This window comes from Podarcis erhardii, assembly GCF_964252035.2.
Source record: "Podarcis erhardii genome assembly, chromosome: 1".
NCBI classification, from domain to species: Eukaryota; Metazoa; Chordata; class Lepidosauria; order Squamata; family Lacertidae; genus Podarcis; species Podarcis erhardii.
The window spans coordinates 80,460,852-80,484,439 of record NC_138497.1 but is presented as its reverse complement, the minus strand read 5'-3'; the positions used below and the strand labels follow the sequence as shown (position 1 = coordinate 80,484,439).

At 43.1% G+C, this 23,588-nt stretch overlaps 2 protein-coding genes across 7 annotated transcripts in view; one reads left to right on the top strand and one right to left on the bottom strand.

Annotated features, from left to right (window-relative positions):
• The window catches only part of PKP3 (plakophilin 3), a 72,045-nt gene extending 58,164 nt beyond the window's left edge, over positions 1 to 13,881 (top strand). For both annotated transcript variants that reach the window (XM_081875439.1, XM_081875438.1), the window contains 8 exons: positions 2,603 to 2,777; positions 3,648 to 3,765; positions 5,838 to 6,005; positions 6,825 to 7,010; positions 8,210 to 8,363; positions 8,559 to 8,751; positions 9,737 to 9,824; positions 10,755 to 13,881. In XM_081875439.1, coding sequence (XP_081731565.1) covers positions 2,603 to 2,777; positions 3,648 to 3,765; positions 5,838 to 6,005; positions 6,825 to 7,010; positions 8,210 to 8,363; positions 8,559 to 8,751; positions 9,737 to 9,824; positions 10,755 to 10,790 — 1,118 coding nt within the window. In that variant the 3' untranslated portion in view covers positions 10,791 to 13,881. The remainder of the gene's footprint in view (positions 1 to 2,602; positions 2,778 to 3,647; positions 3,766 to 5,837; positions 6,006 to 6,824; positions 7,011 to 8,209; positions 8,364 to 8,558; positions 8,752 to 9,736; positions 9,825 to 10,754) is intronic.
• A 1,870-nt stretch (positions 13,882 to 15,751) lies between these two features.
• SIGIRR (single Ig and TIR domain containing) overlaps positions 15,752 to 23,588 on the bottom strand; it is a 36,870-nt gene continuing 29,033 nt past the window's right edge. For all 5 annotated transcript variants that reach the window (XM_081875490.1, XM_081875491.1, XM_081875488.1 and 2 more), the window contains 2 exons: positions 20,809 to 20,983; positions 15,752 to 17,822 (listed from right to left, as the gene is read on the bottom strand). In XM_081875490.1, the coding sequence (XP_081731616.1) occupies positions 17,629 to 17,822; positions 20,809 to 20,983 (369 nt within the window). In that variant the 3' untranslated portion in view covers positions 15,752 to 17,628. The remainder of the gene's footprint in view (positions 17,823 to 20,808; positions 20,984 to 23,588) is intronic.

The window sequence follows — 23,588 nt, the reverse complement described above, 5'->3', positions numbered from 1 at the left end:
TTAATAGGTGTGTGTGTGTGTGTGTGTGTGTGTTTTCTGCTTCCTTGAAAATTGTATCTAGAATATCTGTTGATCCTACTAACATAGTGGAACCAGGGGTCCATTCACACCAGCACTGACACTTTTCTTGCCCTGCCCCTTACCTCAGCAGCACCTTAATGTGCTGGGAGCCTGGTGGCTGCTCTGATTCCAGCCCTTTACAGCCTTCCTGCCAGTGCTGGCATAGAGTAACCCTACTCACCTGTGAATTCAAGGGGGGAGCTCATAGTTGCATTTGCCATTCAGCTTACCCGATCGGAGCAGTGGCTGATGAGCCCATGTCAGAGCTAGGGGAAGAGGGAGCCCAGTGGTTGTAGCCCAAGGAACTAAGTGATGGTGGGTATTGGGGGGCTGGTTTGTGCTGGGGGACACTGCGGGCAGATGGCCCAGCACTTCCCTCCAAAAGATGGTGCTGAGCCTGGCTGAGGATCTGGTCTGTTTGTTGATGTAGAGCATCCCAGTAGAGGTAAAGAAAAAAGAGCAAGCTGGTCAGGACAAAGCTGAGCAAGTCAGACATTATCCTGTCAGTACTGCAGGAAAGATCTCAGGTTTGAGGAACTGCAACAGGGAAGAGGTTAGATGAGTTCCTGGAAGAACACGGTTGACACATGGCAGAGCCTGCAGGGCTGTCTTGCTCCAACAAGTTTGTGTGACTCAACCGTTCTTGTCTTTGTAGTAAAGCATCCCAGTAATGTTGACAGTCTTACAGGGCTTGGATCCATACAAGTTTCTACATGGTGTCTGTCTGCATCTTTCTCTTGCTGTCATTTCTTGGAGGAGTTGCTGGGGCTGCTGTTTGGTCTCATCCTGTCACTCAGGCTGATTTGCGTGGTTAGCAGATAACAGCTCAACATTCTAATATTGTCATCTATGGAGGGCCCACTGAAATTAGCAGTTATCTTACACACACACACACACACACACACATGTTGATATTTGTACTGGGATGGAACCTTCAAATGATCCATTTGCCACAAGGAATCAACACTTCAAGCACCCGTTCCAAAATAGCTAAGTATACCCTTGGAAACCATATGAATAGAAGGAAGTGCTGCCACCACAAGGAGATCAGAATATGTCCCCCCTTTTGAACGGTGCATTTTTGTTCATTTTGAAATTTCTGTAGTTGTGGATTTGAGCTTTGAAAATGTGCCAGAACAAATAGATCTACTCTCTTAAAAAACCCCCCCAAAAACCCGCCCAGTATTTTATATATTTAAATAACCACAGCATCATGTGGTACATCATTTTCACAATACTAATGTAGATAGAAAATTGTCTTTGTTTCATTTGATAAGTAGGAAAGTAATGTCTTCTTACTAATCCCAGGATATCAGTCCAAAGAGTTTCATGTTTGTATATTGGAATCCTGAGGCCACCTTGCCCATTGAACAAAAGCATACAACTGAGTGGCAAATATAGCTATTCTTTTGAAATTGCTTCTTGCAAAATTTGCAGAGCAGATACTTGGATTTTCAGTGCTTTGTTATTTTATCCCTTTGGAACTGGTTAATTGCTTTGCAGGGTTTATAAGAAGGTTTTGAACATGGTTGATTGATATTTGCTTTTTTACATTGATTTTCCAATTCACTTCAACTGTACTTTAAATAGCATAGTGTGGGAGGCTGCTTGCTAGCTACTCTTAATGTTTAAAGGGATGGCTGTCTGGAGATGTCAAGACCAACTTCAAGGAAACACCCTATACAGTACATAGAACCCCAAATCAAATGAAGTATGATGAGTTCCAGTAAAACCATTCAGCAGATAGCAAGCCATGTGCTATTCAGAGATTCATAGGAAAGGAACATATAGCAAGCTGCCTTATATCAAGTCAGAACACTGGTCTTCACTGTTGTCTTCACTGTCTGGCAGCAGCTCCCAAGGGTTTCATATGGGGGAGATTTCCAGCCCTACCTGGAGTTGCTGGGGATTGAACCCTGGGACCTTTCTGCATGCAAACCAGATGCTCTGCCACTGAGCTACAGTTCTTCCCTTTATGAAGAACTGAAGAAAATAAGGGCCTGGGGCTTGAGGTACCTTGTTTCACAGCTCTGCTCAGAGAATAGGTGCACTGGGTGACCTTGAGAAAGTTGCCCTGTGCCAGCCTGGTGACATGGGGAAGCCACTGTGGCAGATTGCCATGTTTCCACACGACAAGTATTTGTGGGAATGTTTTGAAACACCTTTTAGGCCTGGGTTGTCCCAGGAAGTGGCAGGCCAAGTCAAGGGATGTCAGAGCCTTCATAGCTCTGATCTCCACAACCTGCTGTTTTGCTGGCACATGTCAGGAAATGTTCCTGTAAACTGGGCCTCAGTTGTCTATCTGTGAAGCTAAAGTATGTGTGGGCTAACTTGCAGGTTTATTCTGACGACAAGTGCGTAAAGACTGTGAAGCATTTTGCACAGTGACGATGATTTAATAGGACATGGGAGCCACCTAGGCATGAAAAAAACACACTACTTCCGGCTTAGTTCCTCAGAAAGCTGTGAGTTTCCCCATCTTGTGGAGTAGTGGTTTCTGTAGTGAAGTTTCCTTACACATCCTTGTCTCATTGTTCTGCAGGCATCCTCTGGAATCTGTCTTCCAGCGATAACCTCAAGGACCGCCTGGCCCGTGACACGCTGGAGAAGCTCACAGACCTGGTCTTGATTCCCCTCTCTGGGACAGGCAATGCTGCTCTTATCCAGCAAAATGCCTCAGAGGCAGAAATCTTCTACAATGCTACTGGCTTCCTCAGGTATTTCTCATTACTAAATTAAAGACATATTCCATGGCTATTGGATCCTTATAATACCTTATAGCTTGGGAAAGATATGCATGATGTGGCAATATTTCAATATCCTCAGTGAAGCAATATTAAAGAAACAGAGGCAGCGCTGCTTTTACACTGTGAAAGCTTCCATGGCAGGTCAAAGTGGTCCATAGTGTAAGCTGGCACCAATGTTGTCATTCGCACTCTGTCCTTCTCTTAGTACATTGCTGCTGACTAAGATGGCATGAACAATGAATTGGTGCACCATCCAGGACAGAAGCAAGGGGTTGGGAGGGGACTGTTAAACAATGCACTTTGGTTAAGCAATGTTTAACTGTTAAACAATGCACACAATGAAACGGCACTTTTGATTTTTAAAGCCAAGAACGTCACACTTATTAGCGGTGTCTATGAATAGCTTATGGGGCTGTGTCGTGGATTGTAAAATGGGCCAGTTTGACTGACAATGCAGCCCTGCCCATTTCTCTTTGCATATATCTCATTTGGCTGCCCCTGACAGTGAGACTCAAAGTGCAGTCCTAACTACTCAGAGATAATTTCCATTGAATTCAACAGGCCTTGCTCTCAGGTAAGTAGGGTTAGGTCTGCAGCCTACTTTTGGGGTTCCATTGTCAAGACCATGTTCTTTCTCTGTCTTATACATATACAGCTGCCAGGTCAAGCAGAATAATTTACCCGAGAGATGCTGCTTCCCTCTAATATGTACCTGGCAGAATCTCCGGCTTTCTGTATTTAGTATATTAATTAGTTTGACCTTTTTAAGATGTGATGGCAGGTCTCAGGTGACAGGAATATTATTCCCTGTGATGACATGCTTTTGTGTTTCCCTTCTAGGAATCTTAGCTCTGCCAGCCAGCAAACTCGTCAGAAAATGCGTGAATGCCATGGGCTGGTAGACTCCATGGTCAATTACATTAATAGCTCACTAGAAGTAGGGAAGTCAGAGGACAAGGTGAGTCCTCCCCTTGTTAGCTGGTTGTCTTGTAATGTGCTGTGGCTGTGGCTGAACCATTATCTACACAAGGCCAAGAGATCTTTATTCCAAGGCCAAGTTCTCTGTGGTTATTCTTGTACATGTAAACAATTGTGATGTGGAATGATTTCTCCCTAAATCATTGAGGGCCGTCTTCTTAAGCCGAGGTTGTGGTTTCATTCTTCTGTACCAAGCTGGGCGATGCTTTTATTCATTACATCCACCAGATCTGTTCTTTTCACGTGGTGGCAGAGAAGCAGCAGACTTCTAGATCCCGGCTCATGTTCTAATCAAGAGTAATTCTGTTTTGGAAATTACTCTGTTTTTAAAGAGAGCATGCAGAAAGCATCTGTTTCTTAAGCCATCTTAATCATAATACAGGAAGGGCAAAACATACATCAATTATCCATGGATGCTGCTGGCTTTCAGAGTATTATGGTTAAGAGCGGTGGACTCGCAATCTGGGGAACCGGGTTCGCGTCTCCGCTCCTCCACATGCAGCTCCTGGGTGACCTTGGGCCAGTTACACTTCTTTGAAGTCTCTTAGCCCCACTCACCTCACAGAGTGTTTGTTGTGGGGGAGGAAGGGAAAGGAGAATGTTAGCCGCTTTGAGACTCCTTAAAGGGAGTGAAAGGCGGGATATCAAATCCAAACTCCTCTTCTTCTTCTCCTCTGAGAGAGCCAAGAGTAGGTTGATAGTCTGCCTCAAGTAGGAGACCTCCCCCTAAATCAGTGGGGAGAACCTTTGCCCCCTCCCCCCATATATTACTGTATAACAGCTGTCATCATCACTGGCCCACTGGCCTTGCTTGCTAGGGCTGATGGGAGTTGTAGTTCAGCAACTTCTGGAGGACCCAAGATTCTCCACCCTTGCCATAAGTCAAAACTTCCTTTGTTACTTTTCCTGACATGAGCTCTTCACACAGACTTTGGAAAGCAGTCCAAAGACACGGCAAGCCACTTCACACATTACACGTAGACAAAGCAAGGTCTGCCAACAAGTGTACACTCAGATTGGTGCTACAGCCAATCACAAGGCGTGTGTGTGTTAAATGTGTTTTTTACACTTTTCAGTTTAGACATACATATGGAATTTTTGGTGTACACCCAAAAATGGAAAGTGTAAAGCAACCCTTATTCATGTAGTGTAGTGAACAGAGCATCAGACTAGGGCTCAAATGTCCTTGGTTCAGATCTGCCCTTAGCAATGAAACTCGCAGGATGATCTTCAGCCAAGCACTGATACTTGGCTAACCTACATAACAGAAGACCATGTATGCTATAATGGGGACCTTGGAGGAAGGGCAACATAAAATACAAGAAAGAATAAAAGTCGTATTAGCTTGTAAGTGGTCAGATAAGAGTATATTGAATTCTTCCATTAAAATTCAGGGTATCTGCAGCAACAAGTCAGCTAAAATGTGATGTGTGGGTTTAAAAAGACTTGAATTTGACTGTTTCTATGCATCTAAGTAAAATAATCTAAGTTTTCTGTAGACCATGAAATAATGCATTTTTCTGTGCCTGGGCTGCACTGGTTCAATACAATCAAATATGCTTGGTTGCTCCTTGGGTCAGAGCTGCCTGGGAATCTCCATTCCTAGCCTTTCTCATTCTTGGCAGAAGTGTAGTGCAGATGTCTCCAAGCACAGATGTAGCCCATATCCCTTATCCTGACTCCAAAGCCAGTGAGGAGTCTTCTTGTAAGCTGCTTCCAGTAAAAAACTGGAAAGGCAAAATATAAATTGTGTGTGTGTGTGTGTGTGTGTGTGTGTGTGTGTGTGTGTGTGTGTATGCATAATATTTTACATTTGGGGCTTCTCCAAATTTTTGCCTGAGGCAGCTGACGAGAAGAATCAAACACAAACAAAAATACATAAAATACTGAAATCTACATAGAACAGCATCTTATAATACAATCCACGGCAACCACTTAAAAACATAATTCCTTAAGGGCTTGCCAAAAGAAAGAAAAGGAAATACTTTGCATTGGAAAATTTGCTGTAAATGGTTCGTTTAAAAGCACACCCCGCTTTTGTTGTCCCTACAGAGTGTAGAGAATGCCGTCTGTGTACTGCGCAACCTCTCCTACCGTCTCTATGATGAGATGCCTCCTTCTGCACTCCAGAGACTGGAAGGCCAAAGGAGGGGCGAGGGGCCAACCATGACTAGCGAGCTGGTTGGATGCTTCAGCCCACAGGGCAGGAGAGCTCGAGAGGTGAGAGGGCAAATGGTGTTATTATGGGGGATAGAAAGAAGGGCCTGGCAGCAAGTGTTGCTTAAGGTAAGGAATTGCTGCATTGTGTTTTTAATATTGGGTTGGGAGCTGCTCAGAGTGGCTGAGGAAACCCAGCCAGATGGGCGGGGTATAAATAATAAATTGTTATTGTTATTATGTTAAGAGATGGTGAAGTGAGCCTATGAAGGGGTCTGTTCATCTGAAGTCTGCATAGCTTAATTTGTGCCCGGGCTCTGCCCAAACATGTGTTTTTATTGTTGGCGCTCATCCCCCACCCTCAGAATATGAAGTAAGAGTTTGTTAAAGTACTGTATCCCTGAAAATGTGAAGACATTTTCCTTGGTTCTGAGTAACTACAATGAAACCCCCAATTTCAGAGATGAGTGGGAAGAACTTTCAGATCAGTAGTTGTTGCCTTGATCCTCATCATGCCTGTTGCTGGATCTAAGCACTAGGATAGAAGTTGCTTTTCAGGGTGTGAGGGTGACATCCCCCAAGGAGATCCAGAGCGTTATCAGTGGAGGTGTAAGCTCCTTCCAGTATTTTCACATTGAATGCTGGGAATTAATGATACAGTGAACACATGCAAAGCAATTATGAAGCGAGTAAGATCCCAAAATAGATTGAAGTGGATTTAAGGCGTGAGAAGCTGTGTCCATAGAAATAGATGACAGCCATGGTGGAAACAGTGCATGAGCTGACGTCTGGGCAAGGTATGAAGGGGGTGATATGGTAGAAAACGGTTCTCTAGACCCCCATAGAATGGTCATTGAACATTCTCTCTCTTTCCCTCCCAAGCTCCACATGAACTCAGACATTGTGACTTTCACAGAGGTCTCTAAGGATCCCAAAGGGATGGAGTGGCTGTGGAACCCTCAAATTATAGGAGTGTACAACAGGCTGCTACAGAGATGTGAGCTAAACAAGCACACCACGGAGGCAGCCTCTGGGGCTCTTCAGAACATCACAGCAGGAGACCGGAGGGTAAGGTTAACAGCTTGAAACATCCCACCAAGAGTCTTGTTGGGTACACGGGGATAAAATGGTGTGAAATTAAGCAGGGTGAATACGGCTCAAGAATGTGTTCTCAGTCTATCACTTAGAGGGTTGTTTTTTTAAGATGGAAAACTTTGAAGACTAGCTAAAAACAGTTGAACTGATAGGACTTTTCTACCCATTGGTGGAATATTGTATATATTCTATTGACTTATACACTCAAGGGGAAGGCTCTGAGCATTTCCCCAGCTTCTGTTTCGTAATACTGACAGCGCCACAGCCTAAAGGTTCCCTAAACAACATGAAGAGAAGGTGCCTGTGAAGGAACTTCCCTTGCAGGCTGTGCCTGCCTTACCTTCCTTAGACCTGAACAGGCACTGCTGTGAGAATTCACTCTCCATGTCACAGATGATGAGAAGAAAGGCATTCATAGGTGGCTTGTGCAAAATTTGAAAAGAGATGACAAGGCCTCCCTTACCTACTTGAATCCAAAACATAGCTAGGACAGAAAAGACTAAGAACCAATAGATCATACAGCACTGGGAGTAGATGAAGGGGAAGGCCAGACAGACTTCTCTGTTTGCAGTGTCCCAATACTTCTTGTAGGTATATAGGTCAATAGTTCTTAACCGTTTTGGCCCACAGACCCTTTTGAGGATTTGATGAAAGCTATAGACTTCCTTCCCAGAAAAATGCACATAAACACACACACATGCACACAAACGTTTGTTGCAATGGAGGGGTGGGGGTTTTTTTTGCACTTTGTTCACAGACTTCCTGAAGCCCATCCATGGACCTTTGGTTAAGAATCCCTAATGTAGGCCAATGAAAATATTTAAATAGTTTTGGAAGTGTACTTTGAAGGAGAAGGAATAGCCAAATATCAGTGCCAGTTCTGTCATTTGTCATAACCAGCTCTCCCCAATTCACAGTTGGGAGGAAAGCTTCCCGTTCTCTTTTCCCGTCACCCCTGAAGAATAACCTGATGCTTTCTGTGCTGTAGCACTAAATTGCTGTGGAAACCTGCCATGGAGGCATCTTAAACACAAGGGTTTTTGATAAACAATGTTGCAGCAATAAGCAGAGGAAATGTGGGAATCTCTCTCCCCACATCTGCAACTTGAGCTCAGATGCTTTATTGACTTGGCTAACAACTCATCCTCTTGCTGGCTCCTGTTTCATTGTAGTGGGCTGGTGTCCTCAGCAGAGTGGCTTTGGAGCAAGAGAGGATCCTGAACCCAGTGCTGGACAGAGTCCGCACAGCTGACCATCACCAACTTCGTTCACTGACGGGACTGATTCGGAATCTCTCTCGGAATGCGCGCAATAAGGATGAGATGTGTGAGTGTCATTCCAATTGGAAAATATAGCAAAGGTCACCATCCCAGGACCTGGAAGAAAGCTGGGAGGCACTGTCCTCCATGCAGAATGACCTTGCCTACTCCATGCACACAGTGTTTCTGGTGCGTGTCCCATTCCTTGGGGCTTCACCTATAGTCACCTGCATCACTGATCAGTTTTGTTTTTGATTTGCAGCAACCAAGGTGGTGAGTCATTTGATCGAGAAGCTCCCAGGCAGCTCTGGAGAGAAGTGGCCTCCAACAGACGTGGTTGTCAACATTATTGCTGTGCTGAACAACTTGGTTGTGGAAAGCCCTGTTGCTGCACGTGACATTGTCTACTTTGATGGCCTGCGGAAGCTATTCTACATCAAGAAGAAAAGGGACAGGTGGGGAAGACCTGGGGATTCCCCCTCCAATTCCATATGCTGAAACCACCAGTTGAATTCCCAGAACTCCATATTCAGTCACATTTTAGGCCATCTGGCTGCTCTTTACCAATTGCAAGGGTGTGAAATTAGTCCACCTGCTGCTAAACAGTACGTCCTCCTGTCTAAATTTCTATTAAGGGGAGTGTTTGTGGATTTGCAAAGCTGTGAGTCTGTTCCTACAGCCCATGCCCATTTGTTAAGACAGACCCATTTTCTTCCAGAAGTGTAGCCCAAGCCTATTGGATGTATCACTGAATTTAGTAGGGCTTAGTCCTAAGTACGTGGGAGGAATTCAGCTGAGTTGTCCCCCCTCTCTTCCTCTATGCGCTTAAATTTGCTCTGGAAGATGGGGGGAGCCCCCCAGAACAGGTTTAGGGGGCACAAGGGGGAAGGAGAGTAGCTAAATCCCACTGCACAAGCAGACCTTGTTCCTTGTGTCCATACCCCACTTAGCGTTATGTGGAATTCCTCACTATGTGTCTAAGGGTTGCTACCTTAATTCTCAGTGGTTCACTAATAGACATGATGTAACCTAGTATAAAATCCACCAATAGTTTACAGTGGTGCCTCGCAAGACGAAATTAATCCGTTCCACGAGTCTCTTCGTCTAGCGGTTTTTTCATCTTGCGAAGCAAGCCCATTGACGGATTAGCACTATTAGCGCTTTTAGCGGCTTATCGGATAAGCAGATAAGCAGATTAGCGGCTTAGAAAAAGGGGGGGGAGGGGAAAAACCCCGCAGGAACTCGCAAGACATTTTCGTCTTGCTAAGCAAGCCCATAGGAAATTCGTTTTGCAAAGCACCTCCAAAACGGAAAAACCTTTCGTCTAGCGGGTTTTCCGTCTTGCGAGGCATTCGTCTTGCGGGGCACCACTGTATGAAGGAAGAGAGTCTATGTCTTAAAGTGCACTTGCAATGTGTTGTGACTGTTTTTATTCTCCAGCTCAGACAGTGAGAAGTCGTCGAGAGCTGCTTCCAGCCTCCTGACCAACATGTGGCAGTACAGCAAGCTTCATCGGGACTATAAGACGGTATGTTCCTTCCTCCCAATTACGTAGTGAACTTACAGGGGAAGAACTGACTTCCTGCCCAGTCTAGAGGGGGAAGTATGGTTGCCCCTTCAAGTCCTGCAGTGTGAAAGCTTGCACTCCTGGACATCCACATCACAAGAGAAATGACTTCATAGGGTGCCTGTGCTGCAATATGCATGAGTAGATTTCTGATTCTAGAAGAGGGAGAAGAGGTATCTTCTAGATATGATCAGCTACAAAGGCCAGCACGCCTATATTAGTAGTAGTTTTCTGGAAGAATGAATTTAAGTAAGTATAGTTTGTCATGGAGGCGTAAGAAAACATATACCTGCTCTACGCCCCTATTTTGAATCACTATTAACAGTATGGGAGCCCACCCTATACCCTTTTGCATCTAACTTTAACAAGGGATGCTTAGTGGGTACCTGCTGTGCTTTGGGTTTAGCCCTATAGTACTGAATAGGAAAGTGACAGAGATGTGCTGTTTGTTCAGCTGCCATTTTGGCCTTAGCTGAGGATATTGCCCCAAATAGATCAATAACCTATAGTTTTAGTCCAGGAATCATGGCACTTATCTAAGGTGTCGGGAATGTGTGTCCTCCAAGGGCTTGGCAAGTGCCACTTGTTTTTACGGCTCCCCCTTATTTTAAATGTTTGAACATTTTAGCACACTATTAGAACATAACACATCACCCTTATTTCCCATGTTGGGGGGCTTCCTTTTCAGCCATCAGGCACAATAAACTTCTCTTCTGAGGGAGGAGGGGGCACCCCCTGCTGCAGGTCATTCTCTTCTGCAGTATCACAGATATGAATTCTCGATTAGCAGTTCTTTTGAGAATCTGTGCCATCTTGGGTGTTATATCAATAGGGCACTGGTGGGTGGAATGATGTGCCCTTGTGATATTTTTCTTCTTCTGTGTTTTACAGAAGGGCTATCGAAAAGAAGACTTTGTTGGCCTGTAAAGAAAAGGGAATGCAGAAATGGACTGTCCAGCCCTAACCCTTCATGAAATTTGTACGTGAATCACCATCATGGACTGTGGCGCCGCTGCATGAAGCTTGTCCTCTGCAGCTTCCCTCCTTTTTATAGATCTCAGGCCAATTTGGCTGGTGTGCCTTATTTTTTAATTATTCATTAGTGTTTCTTTTTCAAGCCTGCTGGAAACTCATCATCTTCTGCTGGCCATCTTATCTTCGTAAAAACAAATCTTAACTGTAAAGACGTGAGTCAGCATCCAGGCAAGTTCTCAGGACTCTCCTTCTCCTTCACATCTTGTACTGGATGCCCTTGGATCCCCAGTCATTATTTGAAATTCACAAACACTCATGTCATGGCAGGACTTCCAGTCTTGGGAAGGATGCTGAGGGGCCTTCCTTCTCCCTCCTAAAAGTCCTGCTGTTCATAGGTCATTCCCCACCATCCTCTCTGAACCCCTAAAATGATGGGCTTCCTTTTCACTTTTAAAGATCTAGGAGATCTTCTTTTCTTGAGGCATGGATCAATTTTAATGAGAACTATAACCTCTACACATATGACACCAGAAAACCACTTGTTTCTGGTGGTATTGAACCTGTTAATGGAATTTTGAGGGATAAATGCAATGTTTAAAGTTAGCACTGGCCAAAAAGTAGGGCAAGAATGCTTTGGCATATAGTTTTATGGTGGAATTGGGTGGCGGATCCTTTCATTTTAATTAGTTTGTATGGTCAATACCAGGAATCCTGAAGACAGGATTTTCTGAAGCTACACACACTGTATATGTGTACCATTTCTGTTTGGGTGATAGCGCTGGTAAAGTAAAAGGTGGGTGGGATTATGCAAAAAGGGTGCTGGCTGGCTTAGAACCTGCTGGGGAAAAAGAGGTCCTTGGGCTGGTCTCTGGCCAGCTTTGCTGTGGTTTGTGCAAAATGTTACTTTGGCTCTATACTGGCAGGAATGCCTTGGTGGCTATAAAGTGCCAGGTACTGGCCCAGTGAACTGTATTTGATTCTAGGGTAAAACCAACAGCCTTGATCTAAAGTGCTAGGACTCTGTCAAATGAGCCAACACTGGCTGGGATAGAATATGTTAAGGCACAAGATAAACGGATTAAAGTTTTAGTAATATTAAGCTGTCTTTTGTGTGCCAGTATTTTACATGAAGGAAGTTACATAACAACTAATTCACAGTAGCTTTCACTCAGGGGTATATCCTTCCTGCAGTCAAATGGCAGATTACTGGAATGTCCTATCAGAATGTTGGCTAAAGGGGAAGTTACTATGGAGGCTGTGATGGCAGACAAACATTGGTTATGGCTGTCATCTGGTACCTGTTTAGGCCAATGGGGAAGCTGGAGGCTGTAGGATCTAGTACTAGTCCCACTACATGCTATGTCCACCAATCTGACAGGCTTTTTTCACTGCCTAGCTGAAAGCCATTGATTGAGAAGGTTTCTCTTACTGGAGTAGTTGTGCTATTAACTGCACTATACCTTTCACGTAAATCAGCAGCAGCTCTCGGTAGCTGTCACTATCAAAGTGAGTCATGCAAATACTATGGGTGGTATTCAACTAATTTTTACTCAAGAGTAGACCTATTAAAATACTTGGCCTAATTTAGCCATGTTCATTTACTTTAAGAGACAAGCTGCTCTTGGAATGGCAGCTGATTTCAGTATTTGGGAGGAAAATAACTACCCCAGCATCCTCTCTCTGACGTTCTTGCTGTAATTGTTAAAATTTGTACCCGGCATAGATATGAGACCAGACTCTGCTCAGCCACAACGGGAAGCCAAGATAGACTCGAGGGGCAATAAGAGGGAATAAGTTTCCCCTGTACATACTGTATATAGAATGCTTTTGTTTTTACTCAGTATAGCGGATAGGCTATTATCTTGTAAAATTGCTGCTTTTAACAACTCATTAACTTTGACAGCATTATGTATGCTTCCTTGGAAATCACAACTGTGCAACTGAAAAGCTGAAGTCACCTTAAGAAAGTGAATTAAGCAGCTGGCATCTTGTTTTAGTAAAATAGCTACCTTTGCATGGTGCATAGTGATGCACCACTCACCAGTTCCTCCAACATCTGACACTCTTCCTATTTTCAGAGGTGATCATCTGTATATAAAAACTGAGGAAACAGCTCCCCTAATTTCCAAGTAAGGATGGATGTTATTGTAGAACTATCCCTTTGGAACACACACACTCAAGCATAGAAGTAGAGCTGTTATCTCTTTACAACTGTCTGGGAGAGGGGAGGAGCCAAAAGTATCAACAAATGCACATAGCTCAGCAAGTTAAGCAGGTAATTAAAACTTGCTAATTTGCCAGTCTGCTGCTTCTACTAATGTTGTTCGCCAAAGACCTGCCTCTGCTCTCCACAAAGAGGCACAATCATCCCTATTTTGTTTGTCAAATGAGAAGCCTGGGTGCAGGATTGAAAGCCTTAGCCATGAACACAGGGAGAAAAGTGGGAGGACAAGTCATTTTGTGAAGATGGCCACAGCCTTTGGCCCATTTGCTGGTAAAATACACCTGGTTAAAGTTTAAATTGTAATGAACATGGCAAGTAATAACTATACCTTTGGATTATCTCTTAGATATGCTCTTAAGAGCTCATTTAGTTCCTGCCTTTGTTCGTTAGGCTCTTCTCTAACTTCTGAAATAAAAATATTTCAATATTATATATTTCTGCTTGTTTTATGAGAACCTGAAGCACTGAAAGATAGGCATGTTAAATGCTACATCAAATAACATGTGGGTGAAAGGACTGAGTCTTCTTCAGTGCCTCTGCTAGAGAGAAATATACCACAACTGGCAAAACAGCTCACTGACCCATCAGGTGATCAGACTCAGTGGTGCAGTATAGAAGGAATTCCATCCAGTACAGCATTTCTCACCCCTGTATGACATGTTGCACCTGCAAAAATTCTGTTTCCTGTACAACTATTAAGAACCTTGTCTTCCTCTGAATCTGGCAATCTTTTGCACACTTTTGAGCATGCTCAGTGCATGCTCTCTAATTCTGAGCAGACTCACTGATGTTGCTAAATAAATAAAGGCTTTGACCATTTATTGCTGTTACTTTTTCTTGTTATGCTATATTCTACATGTGTCAGTGGCATGTATACTTTGAGTTTACCACTCGGGCTTACCATTCTGTCTCCGGAGAACTCCGGGAACTGTGATTCCATGAACTGGGAAAAGGCTCTAGAACAGAATCCTCCACACCATCACCAAAATACAATTCCCAGGATTTTTTGAGGGAAGGCACAACTGTAATGAATAGCTATCATGGAGAGAATATGTAACACCTTGAAAAACTGAAAATGCCCAGAGGATTACCTGTATCCACATAGAAAATGGCAGCTGGCATGCTCAAAGAACTACGAAAGACTTATGATACAGGACTTTTTTGCATTCAGAAACCATGTTGACTATTCCTCAAAAAGGCTTGTCTTCAGTAGCTGTAACAATTCTCTCTTTAACATCCTTTTCATGATTTTACTGGAAGATATCTTTTAAAAGGGCTTCCCTACAAAAAAACAAACACACACACACAGAATGGCTATCCTTTAGTTAGCCCAGTTATAGTGATAGATTGCATATTTTTATTATTTAATGAATCTTGGGTGCATTTCAACTGTATATGAGGAATTAATTTTAGCCCTCATACCTTACGCCGCATGAACTAAAAAAGTAGTTTAGTTCAATGCAAAGAATTATACTTTTCTGCAATTTGTCTCTCCCCCTCTTTAGCAATCTTAACCACTCCATGGTTGTCTACAGATACAACTGCCTCATTGGCTGGTTTCCTGCTTCTTATGTATTTAAGTTTTAGATTTTTAAAATGTTCTTAGTAAAATGCTCTTCAAATTCTTTTGACACTTGCTTTGTTGTCAACTTATAACTATAAAAACACTATGAAATAGTGCCGCCTCTTTGCCAGCTTTCACATTGGTAACTAATGCTTTTAACAGCATTAAGTTATCTAATGCATTATTATTATTAGGCAACATACACCAAAATCCCCAGGCCTCAAAAATACAATTTTATTTTATTTTTTGCATGCAAACAAAATATCATGCTTCTGGTACTAAATTGGGACTAGCACAAATATAGCAAAATGAAAAAACCTTAAAAAACTAACCTCAGAAAAGCCCTTAAAAATGAAAGCAGTATTTCAGAAGTATGCTGATTAGAGTGTAACTGAAGAGGTTTCCTCTCCTGCTAGCTAATGATTTTGAAAGGAATAAGGCTGCCTCCTGTCTCCTAGTTACTATCCCCATTATTAAAGATGACTAGTGCATATGCCTTTCTTCTGTGACCAAACACGTTCATGAATATATCTAATGACTTCAGTAGATATGCTTATGAGCCTTCAACCTATGTGGGGCAGTCCTGCTCATTTGTGTAACCTAGGAGCCATGCAAACATAAAGTGTTATCAGCAGCCTTATGGTGCATTGTATTTCTTTTCTCAGGACACAACTACCACTTTTACTGTGACCTAAAGAGCAGAACTGGAAGCAAGAGGAGTCCCCATGCAGATGTTCACTAAACTAGACTTCTTTGTGGCTGGAGGAAAGCGAGGGGCAAAAGTCATTAGCGTATTCAGAGGAATTGTATCCAGATAAAGTGATATTTCCAGTTTGGCCTCAAGATTAAGCACCAATGGACTAGACAGTGCTAGTGTTCATGGTTGGGAAGAAATTTTGGTGCGTATAAAGACCATGAGAATGTTAATTCCATTTTCATTGTTTTTAGCTGCTGGACCAAGTTAGTAGTGCCCATTTAGTCCTGACACAACTCAACCCTGATATGCAGAAGCTCCAGTTTTCCCCAAGTCAGGGCTTAACCCTTTAGATGCCAGTTAACTTGAAGACATCGGCTTTCTAGAGGCTGAAGTTGACAGCCCAGTGACTAGTTATGCCACAAAACAGCTAGCTTAAAATATTTATTTATTTAGCCACTTTCTGGTGTGCATACAATGTTTTTAAAGCAAGAACACCTGCCCAGTGAACACTTTAGGCAGCAAACAACATTAGTAGCTAAACACAGCCTAAGAAATACTTTTTGAGGTGCCATTATTGCAATTAGGCCTTTTGGTGGGCGACTTACTCAGAGCCTTGCCAGAAGAAAACAAAGAAGCAGAGGACAAAGGACCATGTGCCAACCTTTTCTAAGACTTGCTGTGACAATTTTGTTAGCTGGAACGTAAGTAAAACTTGACCTTTTCATTCTGAACTTTCAGTGTCATTACTTTTCAAATCCTCCCTCCCCCAAAAGCTATGCTTTTCTTGAAGTTCAGGCAGATGTTCCATCAACATTATAGCGCTTCTCTTTCCATCCTAGGCATTGATCTGCACTTAGTGGCAACAATGTATTGCTAAGGCTGTACTCACAAACTACCGTAACTAACTTAAGGCAAGTTTTCCAAGTAAATGTGGCTAGGATCAGGCTGTAAAGCTCTTAGAAAGTGCTACTTACCCAAGGGCTGCAGCTGTCAATGTGATTTTCATTCGGAAACTAAATGGCTAATCTAATCTGTTTTGTCCAAGACATTGCCTCCATTACACTGCTTTTGACTGATACGTTTCCAGCCACAACAGGGTCTCAGCAGTGCCAGACCAAATTGCTGTTATTTTCCTTTGTTCTATTACCTTAATGTTGGCCAGTCATCAGTGCCCATTTCTGAAATAGAAAGGGCTATCCAGAGATGTTAGCAAAAACAAAGGAGTCTGACAGAAGTTGTTGGGGTCTCAGCATAGTGACCTAGTGCAAGATCTTCACCCAAGAACATACAATAGGGTCATTCGTTCCTAACAACTTCCCTTGATCCTGAGTAGTTATACAAACTAAAGATAATCAAAGTATAAGGCACTAACAAAGTCTTGCACATTTCAGGATTAACAGAACTCCCCCAACAATTACAGTGCTGAAGTGATATAAAACCAAAGAGTTAGAAGGGATACTGTAGACAAGGAGTGGCTAACATTTTGGGCCCAAAGGCTGCATTTACTCTTGACTAACCTTAACTCCTGCATGTATGCACATGCGTGCGCACACACACACACTGCATGCACAGGTATGCAGCTGGTCGCATTCAAACACTGTCAGTTTTGATTTTGTTTCTTCTTGCTGCTGCCACCAAAGTGCTGAGGTGCTGGGGGATGAGACAAAGTTAGGTGGGGGCCCACATGAACTCAGGTTAGATACCCATATTGTGGACTATATCAATTCAGGTCCAGCCTCTTCGTGTAGACTTCCGGAGCAGGAAACCACCTGCCCTCTAGGTAACCGGGTCCACTGCCACAGTTCCACTTCTGGTGACTTGGAAACCATGGTTCTATTAATGCTGCAAAAAAATCTTATTAGTCTGTTTTTGCAGTCATCTAACACCACTGACTCATACATAGTCAGCTTGTGATCAAACACAATGCTAAAATCCTTCTCACGTATACTATTGCCATGCCAACCTAGGTATTCCCACCACCCAATGAATTTTGCATTGGTCTCTGTTGAACTTCATGTGTTAATCAGCCTAGTTTCCAACCCACTGAGATCATGTTGAATTTTATTCCTGTCTTCTGAGGTGTTAGTGATCCCTCCCATTTCTATGTCCTCCATAGATGTGCTAAGGATTCCCCTCCACCCCTTCTGCTAAGTAATTGATTAATATTATGAAGAGTGTGGGGCCCAGGACAGAGCCCTACAGCACTCAATTTGGTTGTTACGGATCAAAGAAACTACCCAAGCCGATTGTCATTGTCAAGGCACATCGTGATAATCAGTTTCACCAAGGAAAATTCCAGCATCTCTTAGATATCATCCTCTGTCACCAGGCAGTAGAAATCTGTCCTTGCTCCATAGTTCCGAGATCCCAAATCAGAGATGTCAATCTCACTCCTTTGGTTTTCCCCAAGTTGTATTTCTTCCAAAGCACCAAGTGGAGGGCCATCAGGGCCACTCATGGGAGGAGGTGGTGCGGCTTTGAAAATGGACCCCCTGCCACCTGTAGGATGGGAAGGAGAAGGTAGCAGTTAGCAGAGAGGAAGGGATGGCAAGGCAGAATGAGACAAGTTGAAGTGCTTTAAAATGACCAGTGCTACTATACTTTATGCTAGTACAGTGGTACCTTGGGTTACAGACGCTTCAGGTTACAGACTCCGCTAACCCAGAAATATTACCTCGGGTTAAGAGCTTTGCTTCAGGATGAGAACAGAAATCGTGCGGCAGTAGCAGGAGGCCCCATTAGCTAAAGTGGTGCTTCAGGTTAAGAATAGTTTCAGGTTAAGAACAGACCTCCAGAACGAATTAAGTACTTAACCCGAGGTACCACTGTATTCACAAGGAGGGCATATATACAGTTCAAGCTCATTTAAACACCAGTTTAAGTATCATTGCTTCCCACCAACATTTCTGCGAATAGTACTTCAGTGAGATTGCTATATCCTTCCTCAAAGAACTAGTTGCTAAGGCTAGCCGGAGAGAAGGAAAAACTATTAAACCAATTTAAGTATCAAGTTGCGTGAGATGCAGGAGATCTATAACTAGGAGACAGTACAGATTGGGGTAATGGCACAGGAAAAAGAGTTCAAAAATTTTTTCCTCAGGTCTGAGGCTCAGGGTCACTGCTCTAATCAAAGCTGGAGCCTCTGGCTACTTTTAACTAAAAGCAGAAATGTCAGGAGATCTAATTATAGACCTCCTGCATCTCATGCAGCCTGGGAGTCAGTTGGCAGTTTTAAACTTAATTTAAATGTTTTATTTTAGAGCATGCCTTGACATGTCAGACAAGAGTAAGGGGCTTGAATATTTCAACACCTAGGGAATCTGGAGCAGGCTTCAGTCCCGCCTTTCGCCAATCCCCAGGGTCTGAGAGGAGCTGCTCTTCCCCTTAGCACTAACAGCAGCATTTCAAAGACCTCAGGAGGGGAGCTGGGAAGAGAAACCGGTAACACCTTTGTAAGCCTCATGAAATACATTTAATGTGCATCACTTTCTCTCAAGCAGGAGAGAGGGTGTGTGGGTGTGGGTGTGGGTGTGGGTGTGTGTAAAAATCAGGCACTCCTAGTGAGAATGAAATGTCTTCCAAGCAACTATTCCCTTTGCAAGCGAGAGAATGAGGAGCCTCAAGCATCCTGGCATGCTGTTGTATGGAGCAACTAGACTAATGAGGAAAGCTTCCAACAAGGTGCACAGCCGCGCCACACAAGAAACAAGGCCTATTAATGACAGTGAATGCAACACCCTCAGCAAAATAAGCCCAACGCTGCTGTCTCAACTAAAGGAAAAGCCCAGCCAAACCCATTATTTTCTCTGTTCTTCTCTTGACAATAAAATCACCGTGTACAAGCGAGCTGGGCTTGCTCTTGCCAGTCGCTCGTAAATCTTTTATGACCACTGAACTTATTTTGCTCCTGTTACTAAAATTAAAATGTATTGCTTTGCAAGTGCTCAGCCTGTGTTAACAAATCCCCAGGGCCAGAGCTTGTTCTTCACAACCTCTGGAACCGATGCCTCAAGTGTGCTTCCTACTCATTGATCCATTGTACAGCCATAGTCCCACAGGCCTAGGAAAAAGGATGTCAGGACTAAACCACCAAGCTCTCTGTAGTCTCAGGCTCAGAGAATGGAAAACTGCCCTTTGGTGGATATAAAACCCATTTCTTTTATGAACTCTTGGTATGTTTGCACATAAATGATAGAGGGAGGTGGTAAATTACATAAATTTCCACTCCTTGGTATTGCTACTCTAAGGAAGCATGTAGCAATAATGACACCATTATTTCCTTTCTTCCTCTACACACACACAAATGGATTCATAGCCAAAATAACATGTTCTCTATGAAAACATGTTGCCCTGCTCCCTATCCAATGTTAGCAGTGAATGGGAAAAACAGATGAATTAATTCTTCTGCTGCAAAATGTGCCACAGTATGTATGTGTGTATTGCTGCATGACAGGGAAGATAATTTCATTTGGATTGAGGCAATGGTTGTTTGACTGATGAAGGATCAGCTAATCAGGTGTAACTCTGGGCTGGCCATTGAAGGAAGGAAGGAAGGAAGGAAGGAAGGAAGGAAGGAAGGAAGGAAGGAAGGAGAAAGAAAGAAAGAAAGAAAGAAAGAAAGAAAGAAAGGAAGGAAGGAAGGAAGGAAGGAAGGAAGGAAGGAGGGAGGAAGACCTGTTATGCCATTTGGAAGCCACAGAAACAGCATACAATGGTGACCAAGCCTGGTGATCAACCAAAATAGACACATTCTGCCAAGTCAGATGGTATATAAAGGCCTTAAATAAATACTATTGCTTGTGATCTGACTACACTACACAGGCTTAAAGTGGAGAAAATAAATTTTAAGGAATCTGAAAGTGGGTGCAGAGGCTTCACTTCCATTAGTCTCCACTGTCACCTCTGGCTGAACAGGTTTTGATAATTCTGAAATAAAGAAGAAACCTATTTCCTAGAGGTGAAAGTAAGATGAGAGTACGTAGCACAATTTGATCACATATTTCAAAGCATCTTTAATTCGGGGCGGGGGCGGTCACCATCTGACTAGCCTTAGCTTTTGTAATCAAAAGTGAGGCCTGATCCTACACATCTCCACTCTAAAGGAAGCTCCCTTGAGTTCAATGGAACTTATGTTAAAGTAAGTGTACATAGGGTTTTGGCATACCATACTAAAATAGCTGTAATAATACAGGCAGGAAGCACACAGTTAGCTCATGGCAGTGTGTAGAAAGGCACCTGGCTGACTGATTAATAAAGCTGCTGGGCTATACTTTTGCTAATTTTAGCAATTGCAGTGTTCTTCTATCAAATGATTTTTTAATGGGTTTTTTTTCTTTCAAACTTAATTGTGAGCCTCACTTGAGAATCTTTCTGGCTAACTGTGGACTAACACTCAAAAAACCATAAAAACCTCAGAGCAGGATCAAAAGCAACTCTCCTATTGGCATGCTATGGTGGCAGAGTGAAGATTAAACAGTGCTGTTACCAGAGTCTCCTTCAGGGTGCGAATCCCCCCGGAAATCCAAGTAATTGCTATTGAGGATCAGCATAGGGTCCTTGTCTTCCTGGAAACTGGTCTGGGGGTCTCCCCTGAGGCCTTGATAGGACACTTTTCGTGGCAGGGCGAGGCACAGTTCCTTCCAAAAATCAGATGAAGGTGCCTAGAAGCAGCAAAGAGGCAGCATCTTGTCACATGCTCATCAGTTATACACAAACCCTTGTGCGATATATCTGTAGGCAAGTCCCAGCAGCCCTGCCTTGAGGGCAGCGTTCTCACAGGAGCTCCTCGTCTATGAAGCACAGGCACCCTGTCTGGCTCCCAAAGGACTGAACAGAGGGAGATAAATGTTCGCTACAACAGAGGGATCTACAGCTCCACCAACAGTTTTCCCATTCAGCTTTGTTTCATCTTTGAGATGAAACGCACTGCAAAATCTAAGAGGTATTAAGTGGCATTACTTCTGATGGAAGGCTTTCGTGACCAGATAAAGCAACAGATTTCGCCTTTCCATTAACCTAGGATTTCAGTGCAATTTTAAATTGAGTGAATTCTTTTTTTCTTTTTTTCTTTTTTAAAGTAAGGCTTTTGGCTTTGTCCTCATGGATAAAAGGCAAGAGAACATGTGGCTGGTATCCAGCGAAAACTCAGAAACAGACTGCAATGCTTCAATGCCTTGCACAGATCGTTTTCCCAAGCTTGCTATTTCCTAACTTCATCTCACCTTAGTGGCCCAGTCTGTACATCACAGTAAACCATAGCTGCAAGCTACTGCATGCAGTAAGCCAGGTTTCCTCAAACTTGGCCCTCCAGATGTTTTGAGACTACAATTCCCATCATCCCTGACCACTGGTCTTGCTAGCTAGGGATCATGAGAGTTGTAGGCCAAAAACATCTGGAGGCCCAAGTTATGGAAGCCTGCAGTAAGCCATAGCCCTAGAGGAGAAAGTAACCTATAGAGGTTACGAGAATTTGAGACAGATACTGGGAGCTGCCTGCACCCTTGAGGTAAAGGGGCATAGCTGACAGGGACCTCCAGCAATCCTTTACAGCCTTTTCAGGCACAAGAAACCACAATATTTCTACGTAATCCATTCTACTTCCTTGTTGCTACTTCAGCCTAAATGATCTGATAGTGTGCTTCTCTGGGGAACAGCAAGGTGGGTAGATATACAAATTAAATAGAGAATTATTTTTATTGACCATTGGGCCATATCAAGTCAAAATGTACAGCTACACAGGACCAACACTATAAATAAAACAGCAGGAATTAAAAAATGAAAACATCATTAAACAAAAAACATTGGCAGGAAATTAACAGCCACCACAAACATTCAGCAGAAGCATCCACAAACTTTTAACAGCATTTGGCCACAGCTAAGGAAAAGCTGGCCACTGTGTTGATAATACCCTTTTTTGAACTTGCCAGTAAAAAATAAATTATTTGAAAGCCTGATGAATGGCAACATTCCCCCAGAATCTGATAAAAAAATTACAAGCTTTCTCAGAAATTGAGCATCCAGTAAGTAATGGGTTATATCTTTCACAGAACGTTGTCCACATAAGCAAATTTGGGAAGCAAAAGAAATATTTTTGCATCTCCCATGACAGGAAGTTGCATACCCTGCATTGTGAGCGCAGGGAAAGTCTTATGCTGGTGAAATTTGATAGATCCATCCGATACAATTCAATATGTTTATATTTAAACTTAACTGCCATGGTGTGATTTTAGAGTTGGAAACAAAATGGAGGTATTTCTGAATTAAGAGGTCACAAACACTATTCTTTAAATCAAGTTTTGCAACCATAGAAGTCCTGCTGGAAAAATATTCAACGGAATTTTTTTTTTTGTTACCAAGCATCAGAGTTGAATAAACTATCCCTTGACTATTAATTACAACAATCTTTTGGTTATATTGATTCAAAACAATTGCAGGCGTTAATTCCAATAGTTAAAGCAGGCTAGAAATCACTTTTACTTTTAGAGCAAAAATGGCCCATTTTTTATTGGAGAAATGCTGTTAGCATATTTGATGGTGTTCTGAACCCAATCAAGTCAGATGAGAAGCAGACACACACACCCTGAACCCCAAGATCTCAAATGCAAAGAGCAACTGCATAGTTAATTTGAACCCATTTTAGAATTGGCAATAAGCATGCCAATATTTCGAGGTACTATTCAGCTGTCATTCAGCTTTTAGTTTTATGGAATTTCCAGAGAGCTGCGAACCACCAGAGATGCAATATACAGAGCTCTTTCGCCATGTGTGCCTGTTTCCAGCAGGGTAGCAGGTATGTACAGCCAAACAGAACACTATCCCTGCACCAGCCCCCTGCTCATCAGCTGGTGAGTAGAGAGCAGAGAGTATAATCTTGCTGGCTGAAGGGGTTTGCTCTGCCAGAATGAAGACTGGCTTGTGGGCCAGAGGTTGCCCACTCATGCTGTATAGCCTCCTTGCAAACCAATCAGGATGAACAATCTGGAATCCACCCTAAATATAGGAATATACAGTGGTACCTCGGGTTACATACGCTTCAGGTTACATATGCTTCAGGTTACACACTCTGCTAACCCAGAAATAGTGCTTCAGGATAAGAACAGAATTCGGGCTCTGGCGGCGCAGCGGCAGGGGGAAGCCCCATTAGCTAAAGTGGTGCTTCAAGTTAAGAACAGTTTCAGGTTAAGAACAGACCTCTGGAACGAATTAAGTACTTAACCCGAGGTACCACTGTAGATGGACACAGTCCACTTATGAGATAATTTAGCT